This window comes from Ornithorhynchus anatinus, chromosome X1 (genome assembly GCF_004115215.2).
Source record: "Ornithorhynchus anatinus isolate Pmale09 chromosome X1, mOrnAna1.pri.v4, whole genome shotgun sequence".
Taxonomy (NCBI): Eukaryota; Metazoa; Chordata; class Mammalia; order Monotremata; family Ornithorhynchidae; genus Ornithorhynchus; species Ornithorhynchus anatinus.
This window is the reverse complement of record NC_041749.1, coordinates 55183392-55200704: the sequence shown is the minus strand read 5'-3', so window position 1 is coordinate 55200704 and position 17313 is coordinate 55183392. Positions and strand designations below refer to the sequence as shown.

General features: G+C 51.0%; 1 protein-coding gene across 1 annotated transcript in view; it reads left to right on the top strand.

Moving 5' to 3' along the window:
* LOC100088224 (AP-3 complex subunit sigma-2) overlaps positions 1 to 15443 on the top strand; it is a 51264-nt gene extending 35821 nt beyond the window's left edge. The window contains exons 5-6 of the mRNA XM_029050798.2: positions 12352 to 12459; positions 14116 to 15443. Of these exons, the coding sequence (XP_028906631.1) occupies positions 12352 to 12459; positions 14116 to 14244 (237 nt within the window). The 3' untranslated portion in view covers positions 14245 to 15443. The remainder of the gene's footprint in view (positions 1 to 12351; positions 12460 to 14115) is intronic.
* The last annotated feature ends 1870 nt before the right edge of the window (positions 15444 to 17313 follow it).

Sequence of the window (17313 nt, the reverse complement as noted above, 5' to 3'; positions counted from 1 at the left end):
GGTGAATGGGCAACCACTGGAGCTTCTTGAGTAGTAGAGAAACATGCACTGACTATTTTTATAGAAAAAGGATCCGGGCAGCAGCGTGAAGTGTAGGCTGGAGTGGGGAGACTGGGAGGCAGAGAGCTCAGTGAGGAGGCTGATGCAGTAATCGGTGGGGGATAATAATAATAATGATGGTATTTGTTAAGCATTGTTCTAAGAGCTGGGGGAGATACAAGGTTATCAGGTTGTCCCATATGGAGCTCACAGTCTTAATCCCCATTTTACAGATAAGGTAACTGAGGCACCGAGAAGTTAAGTGACTTGCCCAAAGTCACACAGCTGGCAGAGCCGGGACTAGAACCCACATCCTCTGACTCTTTCAACTAAGCCACATAGGACCTTCATGCCAAACCCTGTGTTGGACCTTCACTATTCTATCCCCAGGCCACTCATCTGTCTTTGAGGACTTCTTACCTCCCCCTCTTCCCGGCCTGGAATTCCAGAACAGTTACTTCTGGGACTTGGCTTCTGGCAAACTCAAGAGTTGATTCCCCACTGCCGACTCATCAAGCAGCTTTCTGCTCGGTGCACACGGATCACGGACACTCTTCCCACCTTCTCATTTGGTCACCCTTCCTGCCCTCTCCAACAGTTCCAAATCAGAGACCCCCGACCCCTGACTCCCCTCGGGCCATCTACATCTTGGGCTCTGCTCTTTAAGACCCCACGTTCAGTGGAAATTGAGACCCAGAGACCCCAGAGCCCAGGTGAGCTTGAAGCTGTCTCTCTTTGAGCTGCTTGGCCAGTGTGGGCGTGCCTCCCTGAAGCCTGCTTCCCCCAAGGCTAGAGGAATGGAGAGCCAACATGCAGTAAAGCAGAGAGTAGCAAATTCCCAGGTCTCTGTTTACCCCACCTCAGAGCTCCAAGAAGCTGAAGAAGCAGGGTGTGGAAGTACACTGGGGCTTCTAGTCACCCAGCACTCTGCCCCTTTTCCTGAGGTCTTGCCTACCATGCGCCACCCCCTGCTCCCTAAATCACAGTTCAAGACCTTCCTACTCCACGAAGCTTTTTCTTTTCATTATGGTTCTTGTTGAGAACTTACTCTATGCCAGGCACTGTACTAAGTGCTGGGGTAGATACAAGCTAATCAGGTTGGACAGCATCTCGTCTGACATGGGGCTCACAGTCTTAATACCCATTGTACAGTTGAGGTAACTGAGTCACAGAGAAGTGAAGGGACTTGCCTAAGGTCATACATCAGACATGTGGCAGAGCCAGGTTTAAAACCCAGATCCTTCTGACTCCCAGGCTCGTGCTCTCTCCATTAGGCTACAGTTCCCTTCACCTGCCTGGAGAGTCCATGACCCTCTCCTCTCCTACTTGTAATAACTATTTATGATGTCTGTCTTATCTCCCCTATTTGATTCCTGGTTCCCTGAGGGCAGGGAGTCATGTATTTGTTTAATCCTTATTCCAATCACTTATGTTGCTCTTTCCCCTGTGGGCACTGACCTTTTGGCATTGTAACCTGGCTCATCCAGGGGAGCTGCAGGTCTTCTCAAGTTCTGACCTCTGAGTAGCCACAATGGGTAATCAGTGTAAATGTCACATGAAAGCCAGCTCAGTGACCCCAGGGGAAATAGCAGCTCCTTGCAGCTTAGCTTGGCATTCTGGCCATCTCCTGCAGGAAGTAGAAAATTTTGCTCCCTGCTTACTGGTGTCATTCTCTCTCCCTGACTCACCTGCTACTGACTGTTGAGATGATCGTTTTCTTTTCCCTTGGACCATCAAAAGCAAGAGCTGGGCATTTGTATTCTTTCATTCCAGGTTTTATTGATATTCTACCAAGGAAATACCCCTTTGCTCTTTTGGGGGGCATGACAAGAGCACAGGCTGAACTTTGATTCTTTTTTTTCCTTATGGTATGTGTTAAGTACTTACTATGTGCCAGGTACTCTACTAAGCACTGGGTGGATATAAGCAAATCGAGTAGGACACGGTCCCTGTCCCATATAGAGCTCATAGTCTTAATCCCCATTTTTTAGATGAGGGAACTGAGGCCCAGGTCACATAGACAAGTGGCACAGCCGGGATTAGAACCCAGGTCCTACTGACTCCCAGGCCTGTGTTCTATCCACTAGGTTCCAATGCTCATTCGGAAGAGGAATCGCAGTGCTGATTGTTTTGGGCCATGTCACTGTGACATGGAAGATTTCAGTGGCCTGGGGGAGTAGTTCAGTGATATGGCTCTGGCCCAGCTGCCAGAGGGAAGGTCGAATTTTGGGTCAGGGGTCCTCATGACATCTTCCTTGTCCCTCACGGGGCTTACTGGGGCTGATTTACAGCCCTTTACTTGGTGGGGCTGTGGTGGGGAGGACTCCTGGGTTCTTGCAGAATTTCCTTGGAATTTCCAACATGATTCCCTTTCCCATTGCTCTTCCAGCTCCATGTTTGAGCAAAAATTGATTCTCTTTAGGAACCAGCATTTAAGAGGCACTGGGGCTCCTTAAAAGCATTTGGGCATGCTTCAAATCTGGCCTGGACTGGTCTGAGCATGGGTATTGGGGCCCAAAGACAACACCCTTAGGGGTGCTTCTTGAAGGTGCTCAGTTTTCGTCTAGAAAGCCCGAGCAAACTTGGCAGGACGAGGGGAAAAATAAGGACAGGACAAGACACCCCCCTCACCCTCCCCACCCCCCCACCCCCGCCCCGGCCCTGGGATGAGGGAAATGTTCCTCAGAGACCTTCACCTGGGCCCAGGGAGGCAGATAGATGGGTAAAGACAGTGGGAAAAGGGAAACAGACATATACCAGGGCTAACAAGACACACACCATAGTAGTTGAGGTTTGGTAGGGAGTCTGTTCTCCATTGAAGCTAAAGCCAGGGGAGGCCCAGTAGGGAATATTAGGGCCCCAGTGGACTCTTCCTCTGTTCCCTGTCCGAGGGGACACAGGTGGAGTTCGGTGACTGGCCTGGAGCAGCTATAAATTATCAATCAATCAGTCAAAATATCAATCAGTATTTGTTGAGCACTTACTGTGTGCAGAACGCTGTACTGAGAACGTGGGAGAGTACAGCATTAAACAGATACATTCCTTGCCCCCAAGGAGCTTACAGTCAAGAGGGGTGAGGGGAATGCGGAGCACCATCCTAAACGCTTGGGTGAATACATTCTAAAAGAGTTGGTAGATATGTTCCCTGCCCACATCGAGCTTATAGTCTAGAGGGAGAGACAGACAGTCATATAAACAAAAAAATTAAATTATGAATATGTACGTAAGTGCTATTGGTCTGAGGGAGGAGTGAATAAAGGGCACAAATCCTACTGCAAGGGCAATGCCCAAGAGGAAATGAGGGCTTAGGGCAGGTCTCTTGGAGGAGATGTACTTTTAATAAGGCTTAGAAGGTGGGGAAAGTGATTGTCGGTTGGATATGAAGGGAGGAGGAGTTCCAGGCCAGAAGCAGGATGTGGGTAAGAGCTTGGCAGTGAGATAGATGAGATCAAAGTACAGTGAGTAGGTTGGCATTAGGGTAGCGAAGTGTGCAGGCTGGGTTGTAGAAGGAAATCAGGGAGGTAAGGTACGAGCGGGCAAGGCGATTGAGTACTTTAAAGCTGATGGTAAGAAGTTTCTGTTTGATGTGGAGGTGGATGGGCCACAACTGGAGGTCCCTGAGGAATGGGGAAACACAGCCTGAACAGTTTTGTACAAAAATGATCCAGGCAGCAGAGTGAATAATAGATTGAAGTGGGAAGACACTGGAGGCAGGGAGGTCAGTGAGGAGACCGATGCAGTAAATCAAGGCGGAATAGAAAAAGGGCTTAGATCAACAAAATAGCAGTGTAGATGGAGAGAAAAGGGTGGATTTTAGCTGTGTTGTGCAGGTTGAACCGATAGGCTTTGGTGACAGATTGACAGATGTGGATGAGAGAAATGAGTCGAGGATAACACCAAGGTTATGGGCTTGTGAGATGGGGAGGATGGTGTTACTGTCTACAGTGACAGGAAAGTCATGGGGAGGACAGGGTTTGGGTGGGAATATGAGGAGTTCTGTTTTAGACATGTTAAATTTGAGGTATTGGCGGGACATCCAAATAGTGATGTCCTGAGGGCGGGAGGAAATGCCAGACTGAATAGAAGGACTAGAAATTCATTCAATAGTATTTATTGAGCGCTTACTATGTGCAGAGCACTGTACTAAGTGCTTGGAATGAACGAGTCGGCAACAGATAGAGACAGTCCCTGCCATTTGATGGGCTTACAGTCTAATCGAGGGAAACAGACGAGAACAATGGCAATAAATAGAGTCAAGGGGAAGAACATCTCGTAAAAACAATGGCAACTAAATAGAATCGAGGCGATGTACATTTCATTAACAAAATAAATAGGATAATGAAAATATATACAGTTGAGCGGACGAGTACAGTGCTGAGGGGATGGGAAGGGAGAGGGGGAGGAGCAGAGGGAAATGGGGGGAAAAGAGGGTTTAGCTGCGGAGAGGTGAAGGGGGGGCAGTAGAGGGAGAAGGGGAGCTCAGTCTGGGAAGGCCTCTTGGAGGAGGTGAGTTTTAAGTAGGGTTTTGAAGAGGGGAAGAGAATCAGTTTGGTAGAGGTGAGGAGGGAGGGCGTTCCAGGACCGCGGGAGGACGTGGCCCGGGGGTCGACGGCAGGATAGGCGAGAACGGGGGACGGTGAGGAGGTGGGCGGCAGAGGAGCGGAGCGTGCGGGGTGGGCAGTAGAAAGAGAGAAGGGAGGAGAGATAGGAAGGGGAAAGATGATGGAGAGCCTCGAAGCCTAGAGTGAGGAGTTTTTGTTTGGAGCGGAGGTTGATAGGCAACCACTGGAGTTGTTTAAGAAGGGGAGTGACATGCCCAGATCGTTTCTGCAGGAAGATGAGCCGGTCAGCGGAGTGAAGAATAGACTGGAGCGGGGCGAGAGAGGAGGAAGGGAGATCAGAGAGAAGGCTGACACAGTAGTCTAGCCGGGATATAATGAGAGCCTGTAGCAGTAAGGTAGCCGTTTGGGTGGACAGGAAAGGGCGGATCTTGGCGATATTGTAAAGGTGAAACCGGCAGGTCTCGGTAACGGATAGGATGTGTGGGGTGAGCGAGAGAGACGAGTCAAAGATGACACCAAGATTGCGGGCCTGAGATACGGTAAGGATGGTCGTGCCATCCATGGTGATAGGGAAGTCTGGGAGAGGACTGGGCTTGGGAGGGAAGATGAGGAGCTCAGTCTTGCTCATGTCGAGTTTTAGGTGGCGGGCCGACATCCAGGTGGAGACATCCTGGAGGTAGGAGGAGATGCGAGCCTGAAGGGAGGGGGCGAGGACAGGGGCAGAGATGTAGATCTGTGTGTCATCTGCGTAGAGATGGTAGTCAAAGCCGTGAGAGCAAATGAGTTCACCAAGGGAGTGAGTGTAAATGGAGAACAGAAGAGGGCCAAGAACTGACCTCTGAGGAACTCAAAGGATGGGAGGGGGAGGAGGTGTAGATTTGGGAATCATTGCATAGGAATTGTAATCGAAGCCATGGGAGTGAATGAATTCTCCAAGGGAATGGGTGTAGTTGGAGAAGGTGAAGGGGACCCAGAACTGTACCGTGAGAGACTCCCACAGTTAGGGAGTGGGAAGCAGAGGAGCCCACTAAAGAAACTGAGAAGGAGTGGCCAGAGAGATAGGAGTAGCAGAAGAGGACATTTGTAGTGAAGCCAAGGTTGGGTATGTGTCCAGGAGAAGGAAGTGGTCGGCAGCGTCGAAGGCAGCTGAGAGGTTGAGAGGGATCAGGATGGGGTCGAGGCCCTCACATTTGGCAAGAAAGAGATCATTAGTGACCTTTGAGAGAGTAATTTCAGTGGAACGAAGGAGGTAGAAGCCAGATTTGAAGGTGTCAAGGAGGGAATTGGGGAAAAGGAAATGGAGGCAGTGAGTGTAGACAGTTGGCTCAGTGAGTTTGAAGAGGAATGGTAGGAGTGGGAAAGGGTGATAATTGGAGGGAGCCGTGGGGTCAAGAGAGGGTTTTTAAGGGTAATAATAATAATAATAATGTTGGTATTTGTTAAGTGCTTACTATGTGCCGAGCACTGTTCTAAGCGCTGGGATAGATTCAGGGTAATCAGGTTGTTCCATGTGAGGCTCACAGTCTTCATCCCCATTTTACAGCTGAGGGAACTGAGGCACAGAGAAGTTAAGTGACTTGCCCAAAGTCACACCGCTGACAAGTGGCAGAGCCAGGATTAGAACCCATGACCTGACTCCTAAGACCGTGCTCTTTCCACTGAGCCACGCTGCTTCTCTTAGGGAGCCGTGAACACACTTGAAAGCAGTGGGGAAGAAGCCAGTGCTTAGTTACCCAACAGCAAGTGCCACCCATTATGGGAATGGAGCTGAGTTTATTGCCTGGGTCCCATGCAGACCCTTGTCCCTGGCAGAGCACCCCTTTCGGCCAAGACACCCAACGACCAATAGACTCAGGGCCCCAGTGGCAAAACACCCATCCCGCACTCGGACTCACATTTTATCCCACGAGATTTGAGTGAGCATTGCCCTCAGGGTGGGCAACAGCGGGCACTTCCTTCTCTGTCCATGCCATCCACAGCACTGCCTTAGAATGCACTCGTGGGTTACACGTGCTTGGCATGACGAGTCTCTTGCCACTGAAAAATCACCATCCTCTCCACTACCTGTGTTGAATAGCCACAGTGAAGGGACAGGTCAGCTAGTAGACGCTCAGTCGTCCCTCTAGTTTCCAGTTAGCTCTAGTCAACATCCCTCGGTATTATCGTCTCTCAGACCCTAGTACTGACACACAGACCTACCATCGGCACAGTCTTCTAGACTGTGAGCTCATCCTCTAGGCTGTGAGCTCATTATGGAGGAGCAGCGTGGCTCAGTGGAAAGAGCACGGGCTTTGGAGTCAGGGCTCATGAGTTCGAATCCCAGCTCTGCCACTTGTCGGCTGTGTGACTGTGGGCAAGTCACTTAACTTCTCTGTGCCTCAGTTCCCTCATCTGTAAAATGGGGATTAAGACTGTGAGCCCCACGTGGGACAACCTGATTCCCCTATGTCTACCCCAGCGCTTAGAACAGTGCTCGGCACATAGTAAGCGCTTAACAAATACCAACATTATTATTATTATTATTATGGGCAAGGAAACATGTGGTTTATTGTTACATTGTACTGTCCCAAGCACTTAGTACAGTCCTCTGCCCACAGTAAGTGCTCAATAAATGCGATTGACTGACTGGGACTGGAAGAGAGCCGATCTACTTCTGGTTACTGGCCGGCCCCCTCCTGAAAGGAGGCCAGTAACCTGATGCAACTAGTTGGGTGCATGCAACTAGCAGCTTCTCCCTCACAGTCGCAACGAAGTGGGGATTGTGCCGCCCCCTCCCCCTTCCCCCGGAGTTGGCATCCCCAGACCTCCCTCTAGAGAAGAAGGGCAGTTTGAACAATGCAGGCAGACTAGAGACGGATACATAGAAAGAGGTGACACGCCTGGATCGATGGGTGACAACCAAGGCAATGGGCGACTCATACATCCCGAGCACACCTTGCACGCCTTGGTTGTTTGTAGAGACTGGCGCTATTTTCCCCTTTGGCTATCCTACTCTCACCACACTCTCGTTTCTGGCTGGCAGTTGCGCCATGACGGTCTTTCCCCGGCAGTCCATTCAACTGAGGGGCTGTGGCATCTGAGGCTTGTTTTACGAGACCATAATTTGTCCTCCGACCTCCTTGCTTTCGGTTTCCGGGTTTCAGTTCATTGCAGAACAGCTGTTCGAGTCTCCTGCTGTCGTCCGTTCTCCTCAGATACCCTACCTGATACAGCCATGTTGAGGTAAACCGAGCATCAGTGCAAGGACACTGACCTCGTTTGAGGATTTGGTTCTTCCATTCATTCACTCAGTGGTATTTGTTGAGCGCTTACCGCGTGCAGATCACTTTACTAGAAGCCTGGGGAATATAATATATTACAATATAAAATATAACAAAAAAACACATTACCTGCCCACAATGAGCTTACATTCTAGAGGAAAAATAGGGGATAGGGACCCAGCATGTGACCCCCTACCCCTTCCCACCTCGCAAAACCAATCACTGGCCCTCTTTTAATCCCAAGTGATTCCGGGGCCTTTCTGGGTGGCAGGTTATTTGCGGGGCAGAGATCTCGAGGATTTGTAGCAGAGAAACATTCCCATTGGAATGGGGAAAGCTAGAGACCTCAGTGATGATGACCCCTGGGAAAATTCCTGGCCTTGGCAGGGAGAAGCCAGCTCTAGGCCAGCATGGGTGAGGCTTTTTGAGGGGTTTTTAACCCTAGAGGTCCCAGGCTCGGCCCGAGGCCCCTGGGACTGGCAGCAGGGTAGAAGCAACTTTACCCCAGGTCATCCCAGATCAGACCATTGGCAGATCTGAAGGTAATCTCCTCAGGGCAGGCCAAGGACTGCTATTTCTCTGATCAAGGAGCCTTAGAGGCCGCAATAAATATCAACCTTTGCTGCTCCAGTCAGAGTGACCATAAACTTGCCCCTGAGCCTCGTTTCGGTGCTTTCAGGTTCTTTCGTAATCGAAAGCCAGTGGTTTTCCCACTGGCCCCCTGCCGACCTAAGGCAGGTTCACCAGTTGACTGAAGTGGCCGAAAAGGTTCCACTGCTCTGCAGGAAATCCTAGCAGGGAACACCTCCCAGACCAAGCTCCCACTGGTGGGTGGTTTACCGGGCCTCAGCCCACGAGATGGATGTTCGGATGGACGGGCGTCCTCTGGGATACTGGGTGCCAACCGGGCCTGGGGCCCAGGCGCCAGGGAGAAAATCTCAGGGCCAGCGGAGCCTGTGGGTTGGGGTTTATCGGGTGTAGCGCTGGGCTTCAGAAAGCAACTTATCTCCAGACCATCGCTTCTGTCACTACTTTGATTTCCAAGCAGTATTGCCAGTTGGTTCCCTATCACATTGATTAGCAGTAACAACAAAAACAATAATAATAGTAATACTACTTGTTAAGCACTTACTATGTGTCTAGCACTGTTCTAAGGGCTGGGATGGATAAAAGATAATGGGGTTGGACACAGTCCCTGTCCCACATAGGGCTCACAGTCTAAGGAGGAGGGAGGAGGATTTAGTCCCCATTTTACAGATGAGGAAACTGAGGCCTGGAGAAGTGAAATGACTTGCCCAAGGTCACAGCAGACAAGTGGCAGAACCGGGATTGGAACCCAGGACTTTCTGACTCCCAGGTCCATGCTCCGTTCTCTAGATTACACTGCTTTTCTTTGTGGGCAGACTTGGTAGACACGTTCCCTGTTCCACATAGGGCAGATGAGGTAACTGAGGCACAGATGAGGTAGCGGAGGCAGCAGAATGAAGTCCGGACTGGAGTGGGGAGAGGCAGGAGGCAGGGAGGTCAGCGAGGAGGCTGATGTTAAATTCAAGGGGGCGTAGGCTAATACTGGGATTACACCGTTCCAGACAGCACCTTCATGTAAAACCGTTTGGGCCCTCACTGCTGTATCCTCAGGCCACTCATTCATCTTTGAGGACTTCTTACCTCCTCTGCTTCCTGGCCTGGAATTCTAGAACAGTTGTTTCTGGGACTTGGGTTCCAGATGAGGCAACTGAGGCACAGAGAAGTGAAGTGATTTGCCCAAGGTCACACAACAAACACATGGCAGAGCTGGGATTAGAGTCCTTCTGACTCCCAGGCCCATGCTCTCTCCACTAGGCCAAGATTTTGGTAGTAGTAATAGTATTTATGAAGCGCTTACTGGATGCAGAGCACTGTACTAGGCATTGAGAAGGTGTATTGTCTTGTCTTATGCAGTGGAGTTGTTTTCTGACTCATAGAGAAGCAGCGTGACTCAGTGGAAAGAGCCCGGGCTTGGGAGTCAGAGGTCATGGGTTCGATTCCCGGCTCTGCCACTTGTCAGCTGTGTGACTGTGGGCAAGTCATTTAACTTCTCTGTGCCTCAGTTACCTCATCTGTAAAATGATTAACTGTGAGCCTCACGTGGGGCAACCCGATTACCCTGTATCTACCCCAGCGCTTAGAACAGTGCTCTGCACATAGTAAGCGCTTAACAAATACCAACATTATTATAGCGACTCTATGGACACAACTCTCCCAGAACGCAATCTGGAATCTTTCTGGTAGTGTATCCATAGAGTTTTCTGGAATGCCCTCCTTCCTCACATTGGCCAAAATAGCTCTCTTCCCCCAAACAAAGCCCTACTGAGAGCTGACCTCCTCCAGGAGTCCTTCCCAGACTGAGCCTCCCTTTTCCTCTGCTCCCCTTCCGTCCCCATCACCCCTACTCCCTTTGCTGTACTCCCTTCCCCGCCCCACAGCACTTGTGTAAATTTGTACATATTATTCTATTTATTTTATTAATGATGTATAGATATAAAGTTCTATATATCTATTTTGATGCTATTGATGCCTGACTACTTGTTTTGTTGTCTATCTCCCCTTTCTAGACTGTGAGCCCATTGTTAGGTAGGGATTATCTCTATTTGTTGCCAAATTGTACTTTCCAAGCACTTAGTACAGTGCTCTGCACACAGTAAGTACTCAATAAATGTGAATGAACGAATGAATGAATGTGGTTTACTTCCACACAGTAAGCTTGAGTCTCTGCCCTTGACTCTCTCCCATGCTGCTGCTGCTGCCCAGCACAGGTGAGTTTTGACTTGTAGCAAATTGCCTTTCATTTGCTAGCCGCCACCCAAGTTAGGAATGGAATGGGTTCACTCTCCCATAGCCCATACTGGTAGAGTACTGGAACCCCTCCAGGTGTGATCCTGAGGGGGCCTGGAAGGGGTACACAGGTGGGAATTAGTTATAGACCCTGTCGAGGGGCTCACCAGCCTCTGATCATCTGTTCTGAAGTGCCTGTTCTCCCTCCCCCATGACTGTGAGCCCCTTGAAGGATAGAGTATGAGCTTGGTCTGATTGTATTGTATCGACCCCCAGTGCTTAGCACCTCACTTGACACCTAGTAAGTGCTTAAAGAAGCATTCCTATTGTTGTCTCTCATTGCACCATTGACATAGTTGGGTGGATGGCTCTGTCTTCTGATGTGGAAAGCAGGTAGTAGCCTCGTGAAAAGAGCACAGGCCTGGGAGTTAGCGGGCCTGGGTCCTAATCCCGTTTCCATCACTTGTCTGCTGGTGACTTTAGGCCAGTTATTTAACTTCTCTGTGCCTCAGTTTCCTTATCTGAAAAGTGGGTATTAAATACTTCTTCTCCCTCCTCACTAGCCAGTGAGCCCCAGGACGTTCAGGAACTGTGTGCAACCTGATTGTCTTATTTCTCCCTCAGTGCTGTTATACGCGCCAGACATAAACTAAGTGCCTAATCAGTCAGTCAATAGTATTTATTAAGTGCGTATTCATTCATTCATTCATTCAGCCATAGTTATTTGTACATTCCAAGTGCTTAGTACAGTGCTCTGCACATAGTAAGCGCTCAATAAATGCTATTGAATGAATGAATGAATGAGCGCTTACTGTGTGCAAAGCACTGTACTAAACACTTGGGAGAGTACAATATAACAACAGACACATTCCTGCCCATAATGAGCTCACAGTATAGAAAGAGCAACAGATCATTAATAGAAATAAATAAATTACAGATATGTACATAAGCGATGTGGGGCTGGGAGGGGGGTTGAATAAAGGGAACTGGTCAGGGTGACACACAGGGAGTTGAAGAAAAGGAAAAAAGGGCTGAGTCAGGGAAGGCCTTTTGGAGGAGATGCACCTTCAATAAGGCTTTGAGGAAGGGAAGAGTAGTTGTCGGATAAGAGAAGGTTGGGTGTACCAGGCCAGAGGCAGGACTTGTGCTAGGGGTCGGTGACGAGATAGTCGAGATGGAGGCACAGTGAGAAAGTTAGCTTTAGAGGAGGGAAGCGTGCAGGCTGGGTTGTATTAGGGGAGTAGCGAGGTGAGGTAGGAGGGGGCAAAGTGATTGAAAGAACATCTCCTCCAAGAGCCCTTCCCTAACTAAGCCCTCTTCCCTCCTTTTCTTCCACTCCCTTCTGCGTCATCCTGACTTGTTCCCTTTATTCATCTCCTCTCCCAGCTCCTCAGCACTTAATGTATACCTCTGTAAATTATTTATTTATACTAATGCCTCCTTGCCTCTCCAGACTGTAAACTCGTTATGGGCAGGGAATGTGTCTGGTACCTTGTTATATTGTTCTTTCTCAAGAGCTCAATACAGTGCTCTTCCCTCAAAAAGTGCTCAATATATGCAATTGACTGACTGACTTGACTGGTGAGAGCCATTAGTTCTTCGGGGCTTGGCCCTGCCTTGACTCTTGCTCTGAGCAGTGGGCGCTGACTCTTCCCTGCTCTTCGTCTCCCCTTCAGGTTCATTACATCCTGCAAGAGGTGGTCATGGGAGGCATGGTGCTGGAGACCAACATGAATGAGATTGTGGCGCAGATCGAAGCTCAGAACAAGCTGGAGAAGTCAGAGGTGAGCGGGTGGGCTTGTAGAGAGTGGGAGAAGCCTAGGAGGGCATTTGCCCACCACCAACCACAGGGTCAGAGGACCTCACGCCCCTTTCCCTCTCCCCTCTCCCCTCTCCCCTCTCCCCTTTGCTTTCCTCTGAGCCAGCATTGGGGCCTGAGGAAGGGCCAGGAGCAATAGAGTTTCCTGTGGGCTTTCAGAGGGCCAAGGCCGGCCCCTGACCTCATTAGGGAAATGGCTCCTGGGTTGTCATTGGATCCAGTGGTTTTTCTCCCCATCGCCAGTTGGCCTGTTGTAAAATTGACCGGCGGCCGGGATGGTGCTGGAAATTGTAACATCACTTGAGGAATTGCTCCTCGGGCGCATCCCTCAAAGGAGCTTTCCTGCCCCGTTGGCAGGGCTGGGAAAGCAGGCGTGCTCCCTCTCCTGAAATCTGGCAACAAACTGCCTAACCCACTGTCATGGCAGGAAACGGGGCCAGGAATCTGCCAGGAACAGCGGCGGATTTTGCTCCCAGCCGGGGTACGAGAGCTGGCAGAAAGCGGGGCTCTGGGGTGGGGAGTGGGACTGTGGGAAATGGGTGGGGAGCCACAGATCCTTCCTTCCTCCCCCTCCCCTTTGTCCTACCCCCTTTGCCCCGAGAGTCCAGGAAGCCCGTTTTCTTGGCCGTCTCCTCCCTCCATCATCTGTTTTTCATTTCTGGCCCCAGCGTGAACGTGATTGCTAGCTGAGGGGGCTGGCGTGACTCCTTTGGGCAGGAAGCCTCCTTTCTCAGCTGGTCTGGGCCAGCACACTCTCACTTCTTCCCCTTCTCTCCCTGTACACGGGCCATCTGGCCACATACACACTCCCCAAGCTGCCGACTGTGGGGCCTCACCAGGTCTCAGTCCTCCTCTCTCCCTCCACCGTAGCCACAGCCCCAGGGTTTGCCTTAGATCTCACAGCCCATTTGCCCGGCTTGGTCAGAGTGGGCAGAGGGAAGGTTCCTCTCCCCTTCCCCCCGCTGCCCACCTGCCCCCCGGCCCCAGTCCAGAATGGAACAACCTTCCGGAGGGCCGGCAGGGAGAATTTGAGGTGGGGACCTCTCCCGCCATAGCGTGTCACACTGGAGAAGAAGCCAAATGGCCAGGAGAACAGCCTCCAAATATCCGGCTTTCATCATCAGCGACAGAGTCTTAGTCTTAGGGGAACATTGGTCTACCCCAGTGATGACGAGGATGGCGGCCTGTTATTGTGGGAGCAGGAGACTGTGGGTGGAAGGGGTGAGATGGGGTTTCAAGCACCAGATACTCTCGAGACTTGTATTCTGGAATTTGAGCATGTGCGTTTAAGAGCTCCCATTCTCCCAGGACACATGCTCCCAGGCCCGATGAATCAATTAATAGTATTTATTGAGCGCTTACTGTGTGCAGAACACTGAACTAAGTGCTTGAGAGAGGACAATACAACAGAGTTGGAAGACAGGTTTCCTGCCCAGAAGAAGCTAACAGTCTAGAGGGGGAGACCGACGGTAAAATATATTGTGGCTATAGAAGCCTGTGTGACTTGAAGCCGCTAGGGGTCCGGAGGTGCCCTGGGGAATAAGCAGGACCCCCAGATCGGCTGGGCTCTGGGTTCATAAAGCCATCTTTTCTGCCCCCCCAAACCTCCCTCTCCCAACAGGGAGGCCTTTCGGCAGCCCCAGCCCGGGCCGTCTCTGCCGTGAAGAACATCAACCTGCCCGACATCCCACGGAACATCAACATCGGCGATATCAACATCAAAGTGCCCAACCTTTCCCAATTCGTCTGAGGGTCGAGGAAGCGGCACAGGGGCCGGGACGCCCGAGATCCCACCAACCGGCCGAGCCCTGGCCCCTCCAGAGCCCCAGGGGTGGTGAGCCGAGGCCCGGGTCATCGGGGCCGGGGGTGGACTCGGTGCCATCGTCTCCCTGCTGGGTGCTCAGCTCCCTGGACTGGTCCTGACAGCTCTGCTCTTTAGTGTAGCTCTGGTTGCGTCCCCAGATCCCCCAGCCTTTCACTCCTCTGGGCAGACTCGTTGGCTGGGAGGCACTATTAGAGGTATTGTTGAATTGGGAGACAGAGCAGATCCTTTCTCGAGGGCCAAAGAGTGGGCCTCTGATCCAGGCTCATCCCGGCTGAACGACGCTCACCTGGGGAGAGGCTGGAGGCTGGGGCAGGCTCAGGGATCACAGCTTCCAGCTGCCCAGGCCCACCGCCCCGTATACCTAGCAGAAGGGATCCCCCTCTCCCAATCCTCCTCCTATCGGGAGTCACCAGAGGGGCCATGCTAATGAGCAGCACCCCACTCTAAGTAAGTATCCCCTTCCTCTCATAGCCCAACTAGTATCCCAGTCAGCCTCTGATGGGCTCCTGGTTTGGGCTCCCCAGAGGCCAAAGGAGATGCTCTGCCTGGAGCTTCGACCGTCTCCTGCTTCTTGCTCTGATGAAGTGCTCCGTGGGGCTGCCAGAAAGAGCATCTCTTCTCCCCGGCAAACTGTTGGCTTCCTAGCTGCCGGTGGCCCTCCCCATTGGCCCCTCCTGGTTCCTCCGTCATGAGGCTCCGTCCCTTCCCCACCTTCAAAAACGGCTCTGGAGTACCCAAGCCTGGGAAAAGAGAGAGAGCCAGGGTGCTTCTGACCAGCAGGGTCAGAGAGATGGGGCTTGGGGAAGAGGTGGGCCAAGCCTAAGCCCCTGCTTCATGGGTTCCAGTGTGAAACATCCTCCTCTCTGGTCCCCACCCGCCACGGGCTTCCCGTGTGTGCATGCCCCATTTCTCCTAGCTCCTGGAAGCCAGGAATGGTTCCTGTCCGATCCGTCCTCTCTAGGCTCAGTCACCTGCCGAATCAGGCCACGTCGCTGTTCTACCAATTCCTGTTTAAATGTCTCCCAGGACCCGGACTGAGGCAATGCGCAGCCACTGGCAGTCAGTGTGGGTTCTGTAGATGCTCTCCGGTGGTTTCAATAAAAGTTCCCCACTCTGACCAGGAACTCGATTGTCCCCTTTGTCCTTCCTGGGTGTGCCGGCTCCCTCCACGGGCCAGGAGTTTTGGGGATCTTTCCCAAGGCAACCCCACAGCTGAATTGGAGAGGGCGGAGTCCGGGCTGGGCGAGGTGACAAGGTGCTCAGAAAGATTTGGCCTTCTACGAGGCACCATATGAAGACGAGAAGGCTCTTATTCTATCTAGATTGAATAAATTGAGAAACCACTTTCACAGGCAGCAGAACAAACTTCTGCTTTTGCAATCCCCTGCCATGATTCCTAATCACACCGCAGCAGCTCTTGTAGTTGTTTTCTATTTTTTTAATGGTATCTATGAAGCATGAACATGTACCAGACACTGTACTGAGCACTGATGGAGATGCAAGCTAAACAGGTTGGACAGAGTCCCTGTCCCACATAGCGTTCATGGTTTCCATCCCCATTTATAGATAAGGGAACCGAGGACAGAGAAGTGAAGGGACCTAAGTGAAGGTCACTTAGTGACAGGTGGCAGAACCAGTGTTAGAACCCAGGCCCCTGTTCTATCCACTAGACCACACTGCTTCTCAGGGTGTACTATATATTGTTGTGCTGTTCTGCCTTGAATTATTCTTAACAAAGATTAAACAATGGTTTGGAGTTGCTTAATGGCACAGTGTAAAGCACATAAAGGAATTGCATACTATTTTTCCAGAGAGTTTGGAATGGTTCCCTATTTGTAACACGTAAGGCCACAGGAATCAGTAACCCAAGGTTCAACCACTCACAGCCCCGCCACATTTTCAAGGATATCACAACTGTATTGGGTTTGCCGGAATGGTGTTCCTCTGCACTAGAAGATGTCACCACCCGTGAAGAATTTGTAAGTGGGTATCTGACAGAAAAGGCCAATGCCAAAGACTTTGAATGTCCCCGGCTGCTGGAAGAGACTTGTTCCCATTACCCAGAGTTGAGAGATGGGCCGCAGAGGCAATGTAGCCTAGCGGAAAGAGCACGCACCTGGGAGTCAGAGAACCTGGGTTCTGATCCCAGCTCTGCCACTTGTCTGCTGTTAGACCTTGGGCAAGTCACTTAACTTCTCATGCTTCTATTACCTCATGTAAAATGAGGATTCAATCCTCCTCCCTCCAGTTTAGACTGCAGGTTCCATGCGGCAAAGGGACTAGGTGCAACCTAATTAACTTGTACCTACCCCTGTGCTTAGAAGTGTTTTATAAGTAGTAAGCACTTAACAAATACCATAAAGAAAAAAAAAAGCCAGAAGCTTCTAGAGCAAGTCACAGAGCAGAACCAAGATCTCGGCCCTCAGATCGCATTGTTAAAAATGTTCCATGCCCGTGGCTTCCTGCAGCCCGTAACTGTTAGACTGTAGCACAACTCTGCCCCTTGTTCAATGGTGTTGCTTCATACGATAGGTAATGTGTCTCTTATATTGTACTCTCCCAAGCGCTTGACTCCAGTGCTCTGTACACAATAAGCCCTCAATAAATACAATTGACTGGTAGACTCTCCCCGCCCCAGACCACTTCATGGGGACTGCCCACAGAGGTTTTGAGAAATGCCAGCTTTGGTGGGGAAATGGGGTTCCTCTTGGGCTTTGGGGGTCCCAACGAAGGACTGATTTGGCTAATCTCCCAAAGACATAGGCATGGGTGGGCCACTCCTCCTGGTTTCACAACCTTAGTTGGAGTCATTGATGGAACCCCGAAAAACTTCCTGGCCTGGAGGCTGTCAGAAGTGGTTGACTGGTATCTTCAGTTGATCTCCAGTGAGCAGGAGCATGACCTGGTGGATAGATCACTGGCCTAGAAGGCAGAAGGACCTGGTTTCTAATCCTGGCTCCACCACTTGTCTGCCATGTGACTTTGGGCAAGTCA